Below are 18467 nucleotides of genomic sequence, written 5' to 3'. Positions count from 1 at the left end.
GGGGAGCTGGTCTAAAATCTCAAGAGCAAAACATTTTTCGAGGTTCATCATCGACGATTTCTAAGGAACCAACCGAGTAGGATTTTAGGTATAGTATAGAGGGAATTTTGGTTGATCGTTCCCATCAAAGAATAGTTTGCGACCCTTAAGCAAAATGGAAATCTTGAAGAACCATCCCTTGAAGCCATAAAAGTAGCTAAAAGCTAGAAGAGGTTTCGACCAGTCTCGCTTATTTAAGAAACTCATCCTTTTCGAGCAATAAAATGAGTACGATAATGATAAAGGAATAAAGTTGGGGTAGGAGTGAGGCTCAAATCCTTGCACAAAATATCAAACGCTTGCATAGTTGCCCAAGCGGTCGGATGAAGCTGAGTGAGAGCAGCGTTGAACTCCTGCAATACCCCAACTTGAAAGTCCTCAAACAGCACGTGTATGAACAAGTTAGTGAAAAAGATGGAGTAAACAAAAAACAAATCCAACTTTAAATTCTCCCGACCGTGACACGCTTGATCGTTTCGTCGACACACGTGAAGGTGCACAACATCATCATCCACCTCATCCCTCAAAATGAAAGTCCAACCAATAAGGTCCTTTATACCGTTACCCTATTTGAAATGGGTAGCGTACTTGTAAACCTCGTGTGCGACCTACTCATATACGAGAACCTCTAGAAGTTTCAACTCACCCCCTCAACGATGGTGTTAAAGTGAATCTCCCCGACTATATGACCACTCCTTTACCTTGTGGCTGTCTCTTGGCCCTCGTTCTAGATTGGACCCTTATTACGAGTTTGTACATGTGTTGTACATTATTCACAATCACCAAGCTCTACTCGGATTACCCATGATCCTTGGACAATGACCTAAATGATGACGATGAGATAGAGGCGTCATTTGCATACCCCCTACCCTCTCGACCAAAGAAGCCTTTCGAAGATATGTTAATGGCAAACATTATTATCTCAAGAGTTGAAATAATTTGAAACTGCGGTGCAAGAATGCGCAAACAAAAGCGGTGAAAATGATGGGACCACATGGTATGTGCTTATAGAACACTCAAGGGGCAAATGACACCCTCATGAGTGTTATATCTTGCACCATCCAACGAAAAGGACATGTGATGTTAAGTATTTAGTGTCAACGCTAATAATGCGATTCGTGAGGCAATACATTTATCCATCCCAACGATCATATTTTTAAAGGTGGACCGAATCGTAGTAAATCTTTTTTTGCTTGTGGTCTTTAGACAAACTTAAAGCTTGAGAGTTAAGTATGGTATGTATCAATCAATATATTTCAATCATAATAATATGATTGATTGTTTGGACATAAGAAAACCAATCAATCATGATATAAAAAGTCAACTACACATCTAATTAATCTATACATGTCAATAATCGGATTTGAAAATATTATTTGAAGTGAACGTTTGATTTTACAATCCAAAATATAAAAGTAAACATATTTTTTCTTAACAACAAAAATATGATGTTTACATATCTGTTTCTAGAAATCATGTTTAAAAATATTTTTAATTCACATAATACGTATGAACAGAATATTTTTAAAATTAATATTTAATAGGAATTCACTTTAGGAAAAAGGGTTTTATTCAAAGAACCATTATCATTATATAATAATAATAATAATAATAGTAATAATAGTAGTAATAGTAATAATAATAATAGTAATAGTACGTGTTATTTATGACTTATTGGAGACTTTGAATTCACACTATTTGAATATTTTTATTTATTTAATATTATCATCATGATAATATTAAAACCAATTACGTGTTCGTTATAGTTTTGACTAAAATTAGTTAAAATTTTAAACCTCGTATTGGAATTAATAATCATTACTAGTTTGAAGAGAAAAATGGTCAGAGTGCAGTGAGTGCCATCTTAACTGTACGGTACATACGACATTTGAGACTTGTTGAGTCGGTAGCCGGTGACCAGACCCTGTCGTGATAAAAAAAAGTGGAGAACAGGTTTTGTCGCAGACACGTGGCATGTGGTAAGTGGAAGAAGCACCGTACGAAAGCATACTAATTAAGCTTTATGAAGTTGTTTTTTCATGTGGAAGTGGAACCTCCATTATTATATTCTGATTTATTTTTTATTGGCGTTATTATATTCTAATCTAATCTTTTCTAATGTGATGTGACAGTGCATAGTGCAAAAGTTGTACTCATTGGATATTTTATACCGTGTTAGGTAAGGAACAAAGAATTAAAAAAAGAAATAAAAAGTATATGGCAAAAACATAAAAATAAACTTTATTTTATTAAAAAATATTTTTTAAGTTTTTATCATTATTTATAAAATAATAAGTTTATAGTTTTCTACAGATATTTTACCAATTCATTCTCTCGTCCACTATATTTTTCTATTAACACCAGAAATATAAATATACAACAACTTATTGTAAAATAATTATTCTATATTTTTAACTAAAATAGTGGTACGCTTGTTGATAGATTTTATATAGGATAATAAATAATCGAGTTGAGTATGTGTAGTCTTTATTATCCATTGGATACATGTGAAAAATTACTCACAAAAAAATTATACTCATTTCTATTTGTGAATATTTTTATATTTTATTTTTTAAAAATTTAAATAAAAATATTTAAAAGCAAGTCTGTAAAATATAAAAATAAATAAACATAAAATTTCAAGTATAATCAAAACAAATTATTTAATAAAATATCAATGCAAATAAATTTAGTATTTATAAAATAAAATTAAATGAGTTGCATCAAAATTTAAATTTTAAAAAGTTAATGTTTTATGAAATAACTTTATTTTCATAAGTATAAATTAAAAAATAAAAAATATATATTTTAAACTATTATGTCATGGTTAATGTTAATAATAATATTATTTTAATCACTTGAATTAAGAAAACACTTTAATAAAATTAACTAATAATTAGTAATGAATAACTAATATTATATATATATATATATATATATATATATATATATATATGTATGTATACATATACTGTGAAACTCCAAAAAATGATATTTTAAGAGTGGTGATAATTTAAAAATAGTTTTATTATAAATAATTTTGTTATAAACGAGTTTCATTATTTTACAACATACAATCACTTTGTAAACTACTTTTCTAGAATTTTCTGTTTGAGGATAAGGAAGTTCCTATGGGGTCAAAACTGAGTAATCTTCACTTCTAATCAATCAGTTCTTGGTATAAAGCATCCTTTTGTTCTTTATTTATGATCATGCTTAGGAAACCTCGATGCATGTATCATTGGTGTTTATTTCTTGGTTCTTTGTCAATTTGTGGTCCTAAGGGCTCTTTCCTGTCACAATTTGGTGATTCGTAGGTGTTTTTAGAGTTTCTTGTGCTGGAAGCAAAGGGTGTTCGTTCTTAAAGCTCCGTAGCTTCAGTGTAAGGTAATGGAAGCTAGTGTTTCATATTAACTATTAATTTATAAGTATGATTTGTGATTACTTGGATGATAGTATGATTTAATTGAAATTGTGATATCTGTTATAGTATTTATTGTGTTTGCATGATGTTATTTGAATGGATGTTGATGTAATGTTTAACATTATGGGAATTTGATGATTATTGAATGTATGAATTGTATGTGATTAAGTTGTATTTGATGATTGCAAGTGAATGCTAGTTGTCAAATACATAGGTTTTGTGGTTGAAAATGGAGGTTTTAAGCAGCAAGTTTGTGAGATAAGGTTTTGATTGAGAAACCTGATGTTTTAGGTTTATTTATATGTTATTTGAGACTTGTTAGAAGTATGAATTATTTGAATATGATCTAGAACTAATGGATAGTCCATTGGTGGTGTTTTGGATAGTTTTAATTGCAAAATTAGAGGTTTGGAGTAGGGAGATTTTGAATTAGAAGGTTTGGGCTAAAGGTGATGGTTTGTAATGCATGATTGAGTCTATTAAGACTTGTTCAAGTTGGTAGGTTGCTGAAACTAGGTGTAGAATGTGTAAATCTGAGTCTAGGTACTTTTGAAGGTGTCAAATGGTTGAGTGCACCTAGTTTTGAGTCTAATGATCAAAGGAGTACTTTGCTTTAATTCTAAATGTGATTTTCCATCAATTACAGGATGCAAAAAAATCCATTTAATCATTAGAACAAAGCTCAAGTGCATCAAATGCCAGTTTTAGAAGTGTGCAGTTTGTTGTCATGGGGCTCGAGCACCCCCTAGCGCCCTTAAGCTCCTTTTTTTGCGCAAGCTTTGAGCTTGAGTGGCCCCTAAGCGTCCCCTAGGCGCCCTTTTTTTGAGAAATTTTTGCTTGAGTGCCCCCAGACGCCCCATTCTCGTGAGTTTGGCGCCTGGGCGCCCCTTAGCCAGTTTTTGGGGTTTTTCAGCGTTAGTTTGTCATGTGTTTTCTATGCATTATTTTGGATTCTTTTATGTATGTGAAATGGTTTATTATGAGTTCTATGGTGATATATGAAGTGGTATGTAAATTGTATATTGAATGGGAAGTGTGAAAAAGAGTTCCAAGGAGGAACTTCTTATCGGTAGTTTAATTGTTGTTAGTTTAAAATGTAAGAAGTCAATATGGGGTTATCCTAACACTCTAATGATCATTCATGTTCAATTAGAGAATGATCAGTCATGTCGTGAGAGGAGCAGGAGGTCCTTGCCTGGTGACCTTTCTCTAGTTGGCAAAGGGCATTTTAACAAAGTAACTTTGTGTAATAGCTTTGAGTGAGTCAACTATTCCACCATACAAATGCAAAATCCGTCATGACTCGACATTTAAACTATTTCTAAATGGCCAAGTCTAAGTCAAGGGGTATGATCTTGATGAATGTTATTCTTTGTGTGATGTGTGATATGTTATGGAATTTAATTTTATTATGTTTATCTGTGTTTTTCACTAACTTACCCTTACTTTTGTATTCGTTAGTGTCTTGTTTTTTCTTTTGCAATGATCACTTTAAGCGATGTAAGCTTAGAAAGGAAATATTTTTTCAGTTGATTCAACTTTTGATTGATAGAGAAACAATATGATAGATAAATTTTGTTCTTCAAGAATAAAATCACCTGCTTTAGTAGCCTGAAGTTTTATTTGTGAGTCATCATGTATATACGTTTTATTTTAATAATTTTATATTATTAAAATATGATATTATATATATATAAAAGTATATATTAATAAACAGGTATTAAATATACAATTCAGGTATTAAATATATGTGTCCAGTGTGTATTCATTAAAGAAATATATTTATTATCCTTGATAAATTTTATGTACATGTGCAAATTTTTTTATCAACCTTAATTTTTTCCATGTTTAATTATTAAACTTAATTACTTAAAAGTTACTTAGTTTAAGATGCAACTTTTTTATTTCTAATTTATTATAAAATAATCACTTTATATTTTTCGCTAAAATGTTGTATGCTTGTTGGTAGGTTTTATCTATTTTTTTATTAATTGCTAAACTTAACTATTTAAAATTGAGTTAGGACCTGGTATAAACTAAGATGCAGCATATTTTTTCTTCTTTCAATTTTGGTGAATAGATTTAGTTGTTAGTTATTCTCATATTTTTGGACTATGAGTTTTATTTTTATGAGGCTTTCGGTTTACAATTTTTTTATTTAGGGTGTGAAGATTTCAGGAAAAGTAAGTGAATAGATTTAAGAGTAAAATATGTGTCTTTTTTAAGAGATTTAGAGGTGATTGATAATGAATTTGAAAATAAAATTTGTGTAACATTTAATTAATGTTATAAATAAAAGATATATTTTTATAAATAAAAATAAAGATTGTCAAATCATCTTAATAATAATAATGATATAAAATGATATTTGTGAATAAGATATTTTTTGATAAAAAATATTTTAAAATTTTAAAATTTTAAAAAATTAAAAAATAATTAAAATAATATATTTTTAGGATTATTATTATTTTATTATTGTTTATTATTATTATTGCTATTATTATTATTATTATTATTATTATTATTAGTTTAATAATACAACCTAATAAATACCACAATTCAAGCATTGAGGATTAACTTATTCTCCAAAAAGTGCATTCCCTCGATTTGAACACGTGTAAAGTACAAACTTAACCCTAAATAGGAACAATATAATAAACATACTTCAATTACCCACAAATCAAACTCCTCCATTCTTCTTCAAATCTTTAACTTCGAAATAAAAACATTTATCGTATTTAACACATGTTTTTTTCATGTTAACAATAATATTAGGAATTATTTTTTAAGCAGCAGATAACAAGTACAAAATATTTGTATAACTAATATTTTATGGTTTTAATGGTTAATATGAATGATATATGTTTGAAGGAATTTTTGTTTAGATTAGAGAAATATAGTAATTGATAACATTACGAATAGTAAAAGAGAAACCATTTATCATGTATGATACTAAATATGGATTTGTTCTAAATTAGTATGTTACATGAGCTATAATAATTTATATTTATAACATTTTTAAAAAAGACTATTTTACATCAAAAGAAATTAAAAATTAAATATATTTTTAATTTTTAATTTTGACTTAAAATTAGAATTTGTTCACTTTAATATATTTTCTTCCCAAACTTTAAAAATAAAAATGAATAAATATATTTATTTTAATCTAATTGTATTAATTTTTTACTTACTAAATGTCACCATTTTAACTTAAATGTTATATAAGTCAAACGTAAATCTAAAATATTATCTAATATATAAAAAAATATTAAAGCAATTGCAATAGAATGATTTTTTTTTATTTTAAAAAATTAATAATCAAATCTCATCAAAATTTCTAACGAATTTCAAAAAATAAATTACTTACAGCTAAAAACAAAAACAAAATAATTATACCACATACTTAATTTGGATAGTTTTTCAAAATTACAATTTTTTAATTGAACCAATATTTATAATATAAAAATATTTTTTATTTATTTCATGTGTCAATTGTATGACATCAAACTCACTAGATTAGTCAAACTTAAAAAGAGCTTTTTCTGATATTGAATCAACCATTTAAAATGTAATGAAACATATGTTTGAACATTCAAATGAACTTTCAGGTTTTATTAAAATTGTACTATATTTTTGACACCCCTTTTAAATTCATAGAATTTTTATGAATTTTCAAAAGTATAATGAGTTAGTTTTCTCTAAATTCAATGAAGATCAATTCAATTTAATTAAATTTAAATTTTTTAACTAGACAATAACATAATCTACTACAGTGTCAGAGGTAAAAACGCGACCGAATCACAACACAGAACATGGCCATGGTGGTCACACTCAGCTCTAGAACAATCAACATGGCAAGCAAGTTCTAGCTCAACAGTTCCACGCACTTTTTTTAGTTTTTTCTTTCTTTCTTAGTTTCCACAAACGACAAAACAGAAATTAAGAAAACAAACTGATAATAATGAATAAAATCTACTACCCTTTTCTTCTCTCTCTTCTTTCCCACCTCCTCTGATTATTCTCCATTTCCTCTGTCTGTTCCTCATTTTCTATCTGAAAAGAAGAAAAAAAAAACAATTTTTTAGCTTTCATTGATACCCCTGTTGTTTCTCCCTGAATTTTGCATCACGAGTCTTAGCTCTCAGCATGGTTTCAGTTGGAGCTGTTCATAGTGTGGTGTACGTGCTCCTGCTTTCAGTCACTTTGGTTTTGGGTGGGGACATAGTTCACCATGATGATGTTGCCCCCATAAGGCCTGGTTGTGACAACAACTTTGTTTTGGTACCAATTTTTATCCTTTTTCGTTTTCTTCTCATGAATTGTAAAATTGGTTCGGAATGTCATTCTCGGCGGTTTTCAACTTTTGTTCTTGGCCTTGATGCTTGCTTAGTGGGAAAGTTATACAGAAGGGTTTGGAAACATGGGAAACCCTTTTGTTTTTGGGGAAATGAAAATTGGAGAGTTGGGTGGGATTAATTTAGAAATTCAGAAGTATATGTATGTTTGGTATTTGGTTTGAGTTTTTGTCGTGGAAAGATGATCTGTTCCTTCAATGGTGTTTGCTCAACGTTTGCTTAAGTTTTGGAGGTTGCGTGTTTAGTTTTTGAGTTTCCTTTTTTAGATTCCTTGCCACAGTGCTTAGTTGGGTACTGTAGTAGTTATATTTTTGCCTCGTAAACATCTCATAGGTGGTGGGTTTCTAGCTTTTCCAGTAGAGATCTAAGTTTGTTATGTGGGAGAGATTGAGAATTGCTAATTTTTGTGTAATACACTAACATCTTTTATTTGATATGTATGGTTTTATTTATCGTTTTTTTTTTCTTCATATGATTGTTGTCTTGCAAACTTGCATCTTCACACATGAGCTTGATGCAGGCGGTGTTGTTTTTGACCTTAGTTTGTCTATGCTCTTCTTCAAGAGCTTTTGTACTGTAAAATTTCTGCAATTCAGTGCCTTTTTTTATTGACCTTCTTTGTTGGTTAGGCTAATGGTTATTTGAGTGTTCCCAAAATATAACTAAGAAACAAATTTGATGGTAGCCAGGAGATTGGGAGCTATATTTTAATATTGGACTAAGAACGAACTGATTCTGAAAAATCTTTTAGCTTTTAGATTCTAGCAACTGCTATGCAACCTATTTCTATTTTCTTGGATTATGTATTGCCATATATATACACATACATACATATATATACACATACATACATATATATATATATATATGCATTTTTCAGCAGCTTTTATTAAGTTGCTTTCTTTTTTTGTCTAGGTAAAAGTCCCTACTTGGATTGATGGTGTGGAAAAAAATGAGTATGCTGGTGTTGGTGCAAGATTTGGCCCTACGTTGGAATCAAAAGAAAAACGTGCCAATCTTACCAGAGTTGTCATGGCTGATCCTCCTGATTGTTGTACAAAGCCTAAGAATAAGGTATTGGAATTAATTATTAAGTTGTAGATCCTGCAAAATGCAACTTTACTTGCATGTGAAGCATAACTGTTCAGATTGAAAGCTCTATTTTTATATATTTACTAATTTGTATTTTGTATTACTTTCCACCATTAGCTCACCAGTGAGATAATTTTGGTGCACCGAGGGAAATGCAGTTTTACTACAAAGGCGAATATTGCTGATGAAGCTGGTGCTTCAGCCATCCTCATTATAAACTACCGTACAGGTGTTTGCATTTTCTTTTCAATGCTTTTTGAGATCATATAGCGTATTTTTGTTTCTTACTTGTCCATTAGTGATTTTAATCAGAGGTGATCTTGGGAACATTAGTTGCTTAGATGTTAAAAAGTTTTGTTCATTATTAGTTATGAGAGTATAAAAAGAAAGTTGCAATGAGCAGTTGAAGTCAATATTTCTTTTATAAATATAAAAGTATTATTTTGTGGTTGTTTTGATGAACTGTTGTATTTTCTTGCTGTGCAGAACTTTTCAAGATGGTTTGTGAAGAAAATGAAACTGATGTTGATATAGGAATACCTGCTGTCATGCTTCCCCAAGATGCTGGATTGACTTTGGAAAGGCATATTAAAAATAACTCCAATGGTATGATTAACTTTCTGTGAGATGTTTCTTATTATGTAACTAGTTACAGGTTTTCGTTTGGCAAAGGGCAATTTAGCTATTGAAATGATCACTTTCTATTTTATACCTTATCTGGTGATGTGTCTTACTTGATATCATTTGCACTGCTGCATGTACAATTCCTGGTCTCTAGTGTCCATACAGTTATACTCTCCATTGCGTCCATTGGTTGATGTTGCGGAAGTGTTTTTGTGGCTTATGGCTGTCGGTACCATTTTATGTGCTTCATATTGGTCTGCCTGGAGTGCTAGAGAAGCAGCTATTGAGCAAGAGAAGCTTTTAAAGGTTACCTAGTTCCATTTTGTGCCAACTTTACTATGTCTCAATAGTGAAAAAAACAGGAATACTAAGATGTGGAGGATAAGATCCTTCTAAGCCAAATAGAGCCAAACAAAAAAGTGCAGAAAAGACAAGCACATTAAAACAATAAAGCTTTTGCTTTATTTGCTACCTGTCAAGGAGGCTATATAAAACAGGACTTTATTCGCTTTTAATGTCAGCATGTTTTCCCCCTTTATAACAAATTGTTTCCCTCATATTTGGAAATTCATTGATCTAGTTACTAATATATGGTTAAACTTATATACCTGCAGGATGCTTCAGATGACTATACTAATACAGAAAATGTTGGTTCCAGTGGTTATGTGGAAATTAGTACCATAGCCGCAATCTTATTCGTCGTGATTGCTTCATGTTTCTTGGTTATGCTGTATAAATTAATGTCATTCTGGTTTGTTGAAGTTCTGGTGGTTCTGTTTTGCATTGGTGGGGTAGAGGTGCGTTTTTCTTGTTCCTGGCCTAGTTTTTGTTTATCTGAGTATTCTTTCCTCTGATCTAGATTATTATCACTATACTGGTGGACCATATTTCCATGATTTTGTTATAATTATTTTGCATCTTCTTTAAGGAAGCTTCCATATCTTAGATTGTAAGTGGGGGATCACTTCTGCTGAACTTTTAGTGACAAATATCTTTCTATCGTGAAAGCAAAAGAAAGGGATTCTGAACTCAAATTAAAAGGAACTCAAGTGGGAGAATGCTCTTTTCTATAATGGAAAAGATATTTAGTAAGCTACTTTATGAGAAATGATTAAGCATTGTCTACCTTATGCTTAAGGCTCATATTCTAACGGAGTTAGATATGACTAACAGATCATACAGAACCCATTAGCTCTCGAGCTCAACTTATTAATTCAAACAATTGAGTTCCGCACTAGAGGCATATTTCATTGCAATCATTTTCCTCCTGCTAGGGACCTGTTAATATGTAGGTATGAAAGGTACTGCACTTGAATGCTAAGGCTTCAATCTATTTGCTCCTTTAAGCTAATATGGGAAAAGTGGGTTTGATATTTCATGTCCTGAAATTTATTTTGGTATGACTGGACAATTAACTTCTAGCTTCTTTCTCCAATCTCATGGACAATGTCGTTTAGGAACTCAATATCCCAACATTCACTTCTACCTTTGTGTGCTTGAATTCAAGCTTTCAAACTTGTCATCATTGGATGCAAACGAATCGCGACTTGTAAAAGATGGATCAGGGATGAAAATAGTTGTTTGAATTATTTATTTTAGTATGGTCTACCTTTGCAATCCAAATTTATAAGGCTACTATGATCAAGTCAAATCCTAGATCTTCAAGCTGATACAAAAAGGTGTCCCTGGTTGTGATTATATTCAGTCCTAAATAAGTCATATAACATTTATAACTACACAATATGATGTACAGTTAATTATGAATTCCCTTAGATTGGTGGTCATTATTATTTTTGTTATGTAGACTAGAACTAAAATATTTTTTCACTCGTGAATTTTTAGTACTTTTTTGCTTTAGTTATTACTTGAAGTTAAAGTACGGTACTGCAATAACAGCATGATTGTTTAGCTGTCAAACAAGCTAAATCTTTGTATTCTTCATGTGCTTTCAGGGACTGCAAACTTGTTTGGTGGCCCTATTATCATGGTAAGTCTTTTATACACAAAGGAAGGTGGTTGGATGAAAGTAGGACAGGATAACTAATCTACTGATTTTCTTTTGTTATGAATATGTGACTGACCTGTTGGGTTATATATATATTGTACTTCTAGTAATCAGAAAGAGGACATAACTACAGATGTTATGGCCCAAAAGATCATGTCGTGGAGCATACCGTATTATTTTTTATATAAATGGTGGCAAATAAGAGTAAGAATAGATTGACTTAGCCAGCAAGTCTTTTTCCGTATACCTATTTCCTGAAAAGTATTAGCGTTGAACTGGTATGGAACTGATTTTCATAACCAAATGTAGCAAGACAGACGTACAGCTCTGACTAAGAACATTGCTCAAAGATGTATTTTATGTAATTTTTGCATTGGCAAGGATTTTCGGCTTTCTTTTAGTGACAACATTATCATAAATCAATTTTGTCTGTAAAAGAAATTAGCTTAGCTTAAAGCTTGTGGCTGTAGAGAACATGGTTCATTTTCATTCTATTACATTATTTAGTTATGGTATGGAATTGACAGTTAAAATGCCTATAGTTTTAGATGGTTTCGCCAACCTGCCCAGACATTTGTGAAGATACCATTCTTTGGAGCTGTCTCATATCTGACACTTGCTGTTACTCCATTCTGCATAGTGTTTGCTGTGGTTTGGGCGGTTTGTCGCCGTGCATCATGGGCTTGGATTGGTCAAGATATCCTTGTAAGAATAGTTTTGTCACTTTTTGCTTATCAAAAGGATTTATTTACTTTAATTTCTTCTCCTAGTGAAATTTTTTCTTTACATTTCCAGTGTTTTGGACTGAACTGATTGCCATTTCTGATTAATTGTTAAAATAAAGAAAATTATGATAAAATCATAAAAAATCGCTTGTTGCATTTCTTAGATATTGTTTTCTGACATTGGAACATCACTAGTATAAAACTGAAAATATTTCGAAACTAGCATGAAATCCAGTACATTGGCTGCAGCTGTGACTAAAACAATAAGTGTAGGATACCGCATTTGTCTTTTGAATTGTATTCTTTTGTTTGGTTAATTTATGATATGGATCCAATAATAACAATTTATTACATTAACACTATTTGCTAACATGGAGTCATGAACTAAGTATCAAGGTGTGCATTCTTTTGCTATTGGTCAATGAAAAAGATGTGAAGAACAATATCAATTTCCTAATCTCTGCATTTTATATATGAAATTTAGCTGTCATTAGTCATCAAAGTGCACCATGGTCAGAGATTGTTTTTTGTATATACCTGCTATCAGGAACGGATACAGGAGGGGGAGAGGTGTGGACCATGGTCACCCACTCTTTCAGTACCCTTTAACATATATATATATATATATATATATATATATATATATATATATATATATATATATATATATATATATATATATATATATATATATATAGGATGTTGAACTGATAGTTGCTTAATTTCTTTCTGGATCCTATAGGTTTACACTAGATATTAATAGTAAATATTTTTTCAAACCTCATTATTTATTTAAAGCAAGAAAAATATTTAAATAACTGGATGAAAAAACTCACCCCCTTTGATACATTTCTGGATATGTCTGTGCTTGCTACTAGTTTCCAATTTCATGATTTTTGTTTTTGTGTGACGACAATGTTTTTTCCTTTCTTATGTTAGAAAATTATTTCTCTTGATAATACTTGTTCCCATTCAATGTAGTTTTGGATAGAAATTGAAGTTCTGCCATTTAGGATTGTAAGCATTTATAAATGAAGAGTCTCATTAATATTTATTTAGCACATTTACTTATCTTTGTCTACCACCTATCATTCAGGGTATCACATTGATAATTACAGTTCTTCAGATTGTTCGCATACCAAATCTAAAGGTAATGATTCATTGTTGCTGTTTTCTTCCCACTGTTTTTGGTTCTTAAAATGCTTGAAAGGTATTATCTCCTTATTTACTTGTTTGTGATACTCTTAGTTTAAGATTAAGAGTCATAAATGGGGCATTTTGAAGAGATAGCTTTGCTGGATCCTACTGAACTTTAATTATGAAGAAAAATACCTTCATACCTTTTTTCTGTATCAGGTTGGGACTGTTCTTCTCAGTTGTGCATTCCTATATGACATCTTCTGGGTGTTTGTCTCTAAATGGTGGTTCCATGAGAGTGTGATGATAGTGGTCAGTCTTCAAAGAAAGCTCTCTCTCCACCATTCTTTGCAAAGCTTGATTTTGGCTTCATTTGTGATTTTGTTTTCCCTTCAAATTAATACAACTTTTCTCTATACAGGTAGCTCGTGGTGATAAGAGTGGAGAAGATGGCATTCCCATGCTTCTCAAGATACCTCGTCTATTTGACCCTTGGGGTGGTTATAGTATCATTGGATTTGGGGACATAATCTTACCAGGACTTATAGTGGCATTTTCACTAAGGTTGAAATGGAATTCTTATGTTGATCATACTATACACACCTCTCCTACTCATCTTTTACTGAATTCCTTTTTGTGGTAGAATGCACATTATTTCCCTTTGCAAAAATGATTTCGATATATGGAAAGGAGAGTGGTCTTTTATTATGTAACAATTTCAGGTACTTATTCCATTGATAACTAATGTTACAGGTATGATTGGTTGGCAAAGAAGAACCTTCGTGCCGGATACTTCTTGTGGGCAATGACTGCTTATGGTTTAGGTATAGAATGTTTTCTCTGGGAATTGTTTTCCAAATGAAATGTGAAACTATTTTGACCTTTTAACTGTAATGCAAGATTCTGCTGATATTATAATATACTTGGCTACTCTTTGATAGTATTATAATATTGTAATTAACCATGTAAAACTTTAGGTAACTGGTTAAAATTGCTTAACATTCTAAGTGCATCAACTTAACAAAAGAAGAGTTCATTCGAAATTTTAATGGTGACACTTACAAAACTTTTGGCTCTCTCTGTTGGAAAACAAAATGACAAGTTGCAAACTGCATGTCTGTGGAATTTGGTTGGTAGCATAATAGGTGAAAGGGTTTAAAGAAGAGGTTTATCTCTACTTTATTCTTGATAGTGATGACTTTGTTTTTGTGTAGGAGTGTTTTCTTAGAGTGATGAATGTGGGTCCGAGTGAATTGCATATTATAGTGCATTACTAGGCCTATGCATGCAGTGTGCCTCAATCTAATATGTTTTCAATTTACTAATTGGAATTATAAGGAAGCTATGATACGACACTTTAGCAACCTTAAGATTTCCACAATGAATCTGTTTGCTTGCTTCTTCTGTATATTCTTAGTTTCAAATGTGGAAGTGACTGTTTGCTTTTTTCATCATACCTTAAATTTTGATCTGCAGGTCTCCTCATCACGTATGTGGCTTTGAACTTGATGGATGGGCATGGTCAGCCAGCTTTACTTTATATAGTTCCATTTACACTTGGTAAGTACAGTCATCAGACTCCTTTAAATGTAAAGTACAAGATTCAATGATGGCATGTTGGTCTGTAATCTTTTACATTTCATACTTCCCTCTCCATCCACAAAAACGTTACACTTCAACCTATTCTATTAGCTTTTGAAGTTCCTTTGCTTAATTTATGCTAATTAGTATCACTTCAATTTTTGAGTCCCAAACTAAGTGAAAAAGGAATTATGTCATAATTTGAGTTTGCAAAAGGCCTATCAAACAACCTTCTTCCTTTATTTGGGCTTGGGACTTTCTATGACATCCCGTGTTCCATGTAGTTAACTTCTGTTGGAAATCTCACGTCAACTAGAAATAAGGTGATTTCATAGTATATAAGTGGATGCAAACTTCACCTTACAAGTCAATTTTGTATTGTTGAGTTAAGTTAAAAGTCCATTTTTTAACAAACTCTCCTGGCTTTCTTGTTCATATGATTTTAGTGCAAAATTTTATATACAAATTGGACAAAGAAGTAACGATGATTTTACTGAGAATTGAATTGTGACAGACTGCAATGACATATTTTTGTCTTCGGTAGACATTTAGTTACTTCATCATAAGATCTGGTAATTTTTCTGTAACCTTATTCTGGAATCATAAATGCAGGCACCTTTTTGTCATTGGGAAAAAAGAGAGGTGAGCTCAAGATTTTATGGACAAGAGGGGAACCAGAAAGGCCTTGCTGTCATATCCAAGAGGATAATCAATCAATTAACAGCCACCATTGAACAGCAGCAGGCTTGTATCCTACTTGGTATATTAATCTATAGGAAAGTGATAGGAACTCCTAGGACATTGTGTAACTTTGTTGTAACAATTTCAGCCAAATGGTATGATAGCATGCACTTAAATCCTGAGAGAGATATCACTCAATATTTCTGATATTGAAGAGGACCATGAATCTGTGTACCTTATTTTTTGTGAGATAGCAGATGAAGAATCCATGAGGGTCTGAACAAAACCATGCCTTTTGCCAACCAAATGTCAAGAAGCAAAGATACATGCATAGAAAATTCCGATCCAAGAGGTAAGGCACTGTTGGAAAGGCTGCTAACACTGAGAAGCTGCTGTTTACTATGTAAGCATAACTTATGTTGTATTATTGTCATCATTACTATTGTTAATGTTGTATTGTATGGGATTTGAACTTGAAGTTAGCTAAATTTTAGTTTATGTAAGATTTTTCATGTTACCAATTTCCTTAAATCTTTCAAGATGAAGAGGAAGGACACTGATCTGTCTAGTCTTTGGTGTTTTGTATATGGCAGTTCTTGCATGAAAAGTTGGCTTAGACTCCCAATGAAGACTTGTCAATTATGAAAGTTAAATTAGTACAATTTTAAGTAAAGTTTAAGAAATGTTACAAAATACTTTAAAAATTGTTTTTTCAGAATCATAGCAACAGGCAGTAATTTAGTCAACTAAACTCAGCTTAAGTTGAATTTAGTTAAGTTAAATAAACAATCCCATCAACGAATACTTGTAATCTCTAACTTCAAGATTTTGGTAATTGTTTATTTGAATTTAAATCCAATTTTCAGTAAAATCACATAATATATAAGCTAATTGATTTACTGACATGATATATTAAATTTTGATATTATATATAAAGATATATGAATAAAGAAATTAAGAAACAATAATTAAAATAATTGTATTTTAAAAAATATCAATAAAGCGTTATAAAAAGTTTTATTTATTAAAATAAATTATATAAAGAAATTGTTACAAATGTTTGAAGTAAAAATATGCTTTTAGAACATTAATACGCTTTCAGAAGAATATATTTATTAGGTCTGTTTAGACAAATTGTTTAAAGTACATCCAACATACAAAAATTGTTTAGACAAATTGTATGATGGATTGTTTCCTACAGTTCATATCTTTTACTACACCCTAAATATTTTTAAAAAGGAGTTTTATTTGACTTTGCAACATTTTCCATTGCTTTGTCCCATTCCAACGTGTAAGAAAAAATTAATTAAATTTAAAAATCTTTCGTAGATTTAAATACTTTTAATTAAATTTTTATTCAAAAAAAAATCAATTGAACATCTAAATTTTTTATATTTTTTTAACTAATTTTATGTTGTTTATTATTTTTTAATAAAGTTCAATTAAAATTATTTAAAATTAGAAAATTAAACCTAAAAAAAGTCAAATACTTTTTTCACTTTGTTACAATATAATTGTCAGAAAACTAAATCTAGAATTTATTAAGAAAAAAAAAAACTTCGAATTACGCTTTCCATAAACATTCCAAACAAGGTATTTTGAAATGTTTGATCCAATTATGTTTGGATTCTATCTGATAATTATTTTTGCAGGTTTTTCTTCTTTGTCCTCCATACTTTCTTCTTCTACTCTATAATCTAAAATAATAGTTAATAAACCTTTATCAGTATACTTCAAATATTCAAATAGCATAATGTGACATATAATTTCCTTATCCAAAAAAGGGTTTTGGATCAAATTACATAACTAATCCAAAACAATATTTGTAATTCCGTAATCTAGAATAAAATTTCTTAATCTAAAACAAGATTACATGTCATAAAAACAAGACCACGCAATCGGGAACAAGATCAAGTTTCTGCATTAGAAAATCCAAAACAAGGTAATTCTGAATCTGAGACATAACCTGGAGTATTGATAAGGTTTTATTGTGTAAAATGTGGATCCACATTTGCACAGGAATCATTTCTTTCTTCCTGCGCTTCCATAATTTCGATCCACACCCACAGATTTTTATTTTCTAAAATATATAATTTATAATATGATTTTGGGATTGTAAAATCCAAATTACATTTTATTTTAAATAATGTATTTAAAAAAATTTAGATTATACATTCCAATATATAAATATAAAAGTATATTTTGAATTATACATTGTGTAAAAAGAAAGAGTATATAGAAAGAAGCTGCCTTGCATGAGTGAGCAGATGAGAGAATGAGCATTACATGAGTGATGCAAGGAATTTTCTATAAATACCCAACTTAATAGAATATATTTAAAATTATTTTGAAAATGTTATTTTTTGATAAAAAATTATCCAAGATCTATCAAATTAATTACTAATTATACATTATGAAATTCTCTTCGTGAAATGTATCTCTATACCATTAACTATTTAATATATTTCAGGTTGTATTTTTTTTCAGGAGAGTTAAAGATATAAGGTTTTTTCTTTCTTAAATGCGAAAGTGTATCGAGAAAATGAGTGTATTTCATTCAAAAATTCTCTCAAAACCCTATTTTAAATAATATGTAAACTAAAAAAACTAACCACAACCAACTAATCTTCATACTAAGACAACTCTTATCACTCTTATGTATATTGGAGAGGTAACGAGTCAAATTAGAAGAGGTTCTTCTGTCCATGGACATGAGAATGCAACTTGAGTATGCAATGAACAAACATAAGGATTTGGTTACTTTAAAATTACTAAAATTGATAAAAAAAATCTACATGTATAAA

General features: G+C 30.4%; 1 protein-coding gene across 1 annotated transcript; it reads left to right on the top strand.

The window, feature by feature from the left end:
- The first annotated feature begins 7434 nt into the window (after window positions 1–7434).
- LOC108321199 (signal peptide peptidase-like 4) lies at window positions 7435–16161 on the top strand. The gene is made up of 14 exons (XM_017552879.2): window positions 7435–7744; window positions 8734–8892; window positions 9028–9139; window positions 9397–9516; window positions 9689–9840; window positions 10149–10331; window positions 11487–11521; window positions 12082–12244; window positions 13361–13414; window positions 13621–13713; window positions 13823–13965; window positions 14155–14225; window positions 14878–14961; window positions 15595–16161. The coding sequence occupies exons 1-14, from the start codon at window positions 7610–7612 to the stop codon at window positions 15714–15716; spliced, it is 1626 nt and encodes a 541-aa protein (XP_017408368.1). The 5' UTR covers window positions 7435–7609; the 3' UTR covers window positions 15717–16161.
- The last annotated feature ends 2306 nt before the right edge of the window (window positions 16162–18467 follow it).

Source organism: Vigna angularis, chromosome 9, assembly GCF_016808095.1.
Source record: "Vigna angularis cultivar LongXiaoDou No.4 chromosome 9, ASM1680809v1, whole genome shotgun sequence".
In the NCBI taxonomy this organism is placed as follows: Eukaryota; Viridiplantae; Streptophyta; class Magnoliopsida; order Fabales; family Fabaceae; genus Vigna; species Vigna angularis.
This window is presented reverse-complemented; position numbering and strand designations above follow the sequence as displayed.

What these genes read in the sequence shown, in the direction of transcription:
- LOC108321199 (XM_017552879.2), top strand. Translation starts at nt 7,610, where the DNA reads ATGGTTTCAGTTGGAGCTGTTCATAGTGTGGTGTACGTGCTCCTGCTT. An exon ending in GGATTGGTCAAGATATCCTT is followed by an intron (nt 12,245 to 13,360) that starts GTAAGAATAGTT and finishes CCTATCATTCAG; the next exon opens with GGTATCACATTGATAATTAC. An exon ending in TATAGTTCCATTTACACTTG is followed by an intron (nt 14,962 to 15,594) that starts GTAAGTACAGTC and finishes TCATAAATGCAG; the next exon opens with GCACCTTTTTGTCATTGGGA.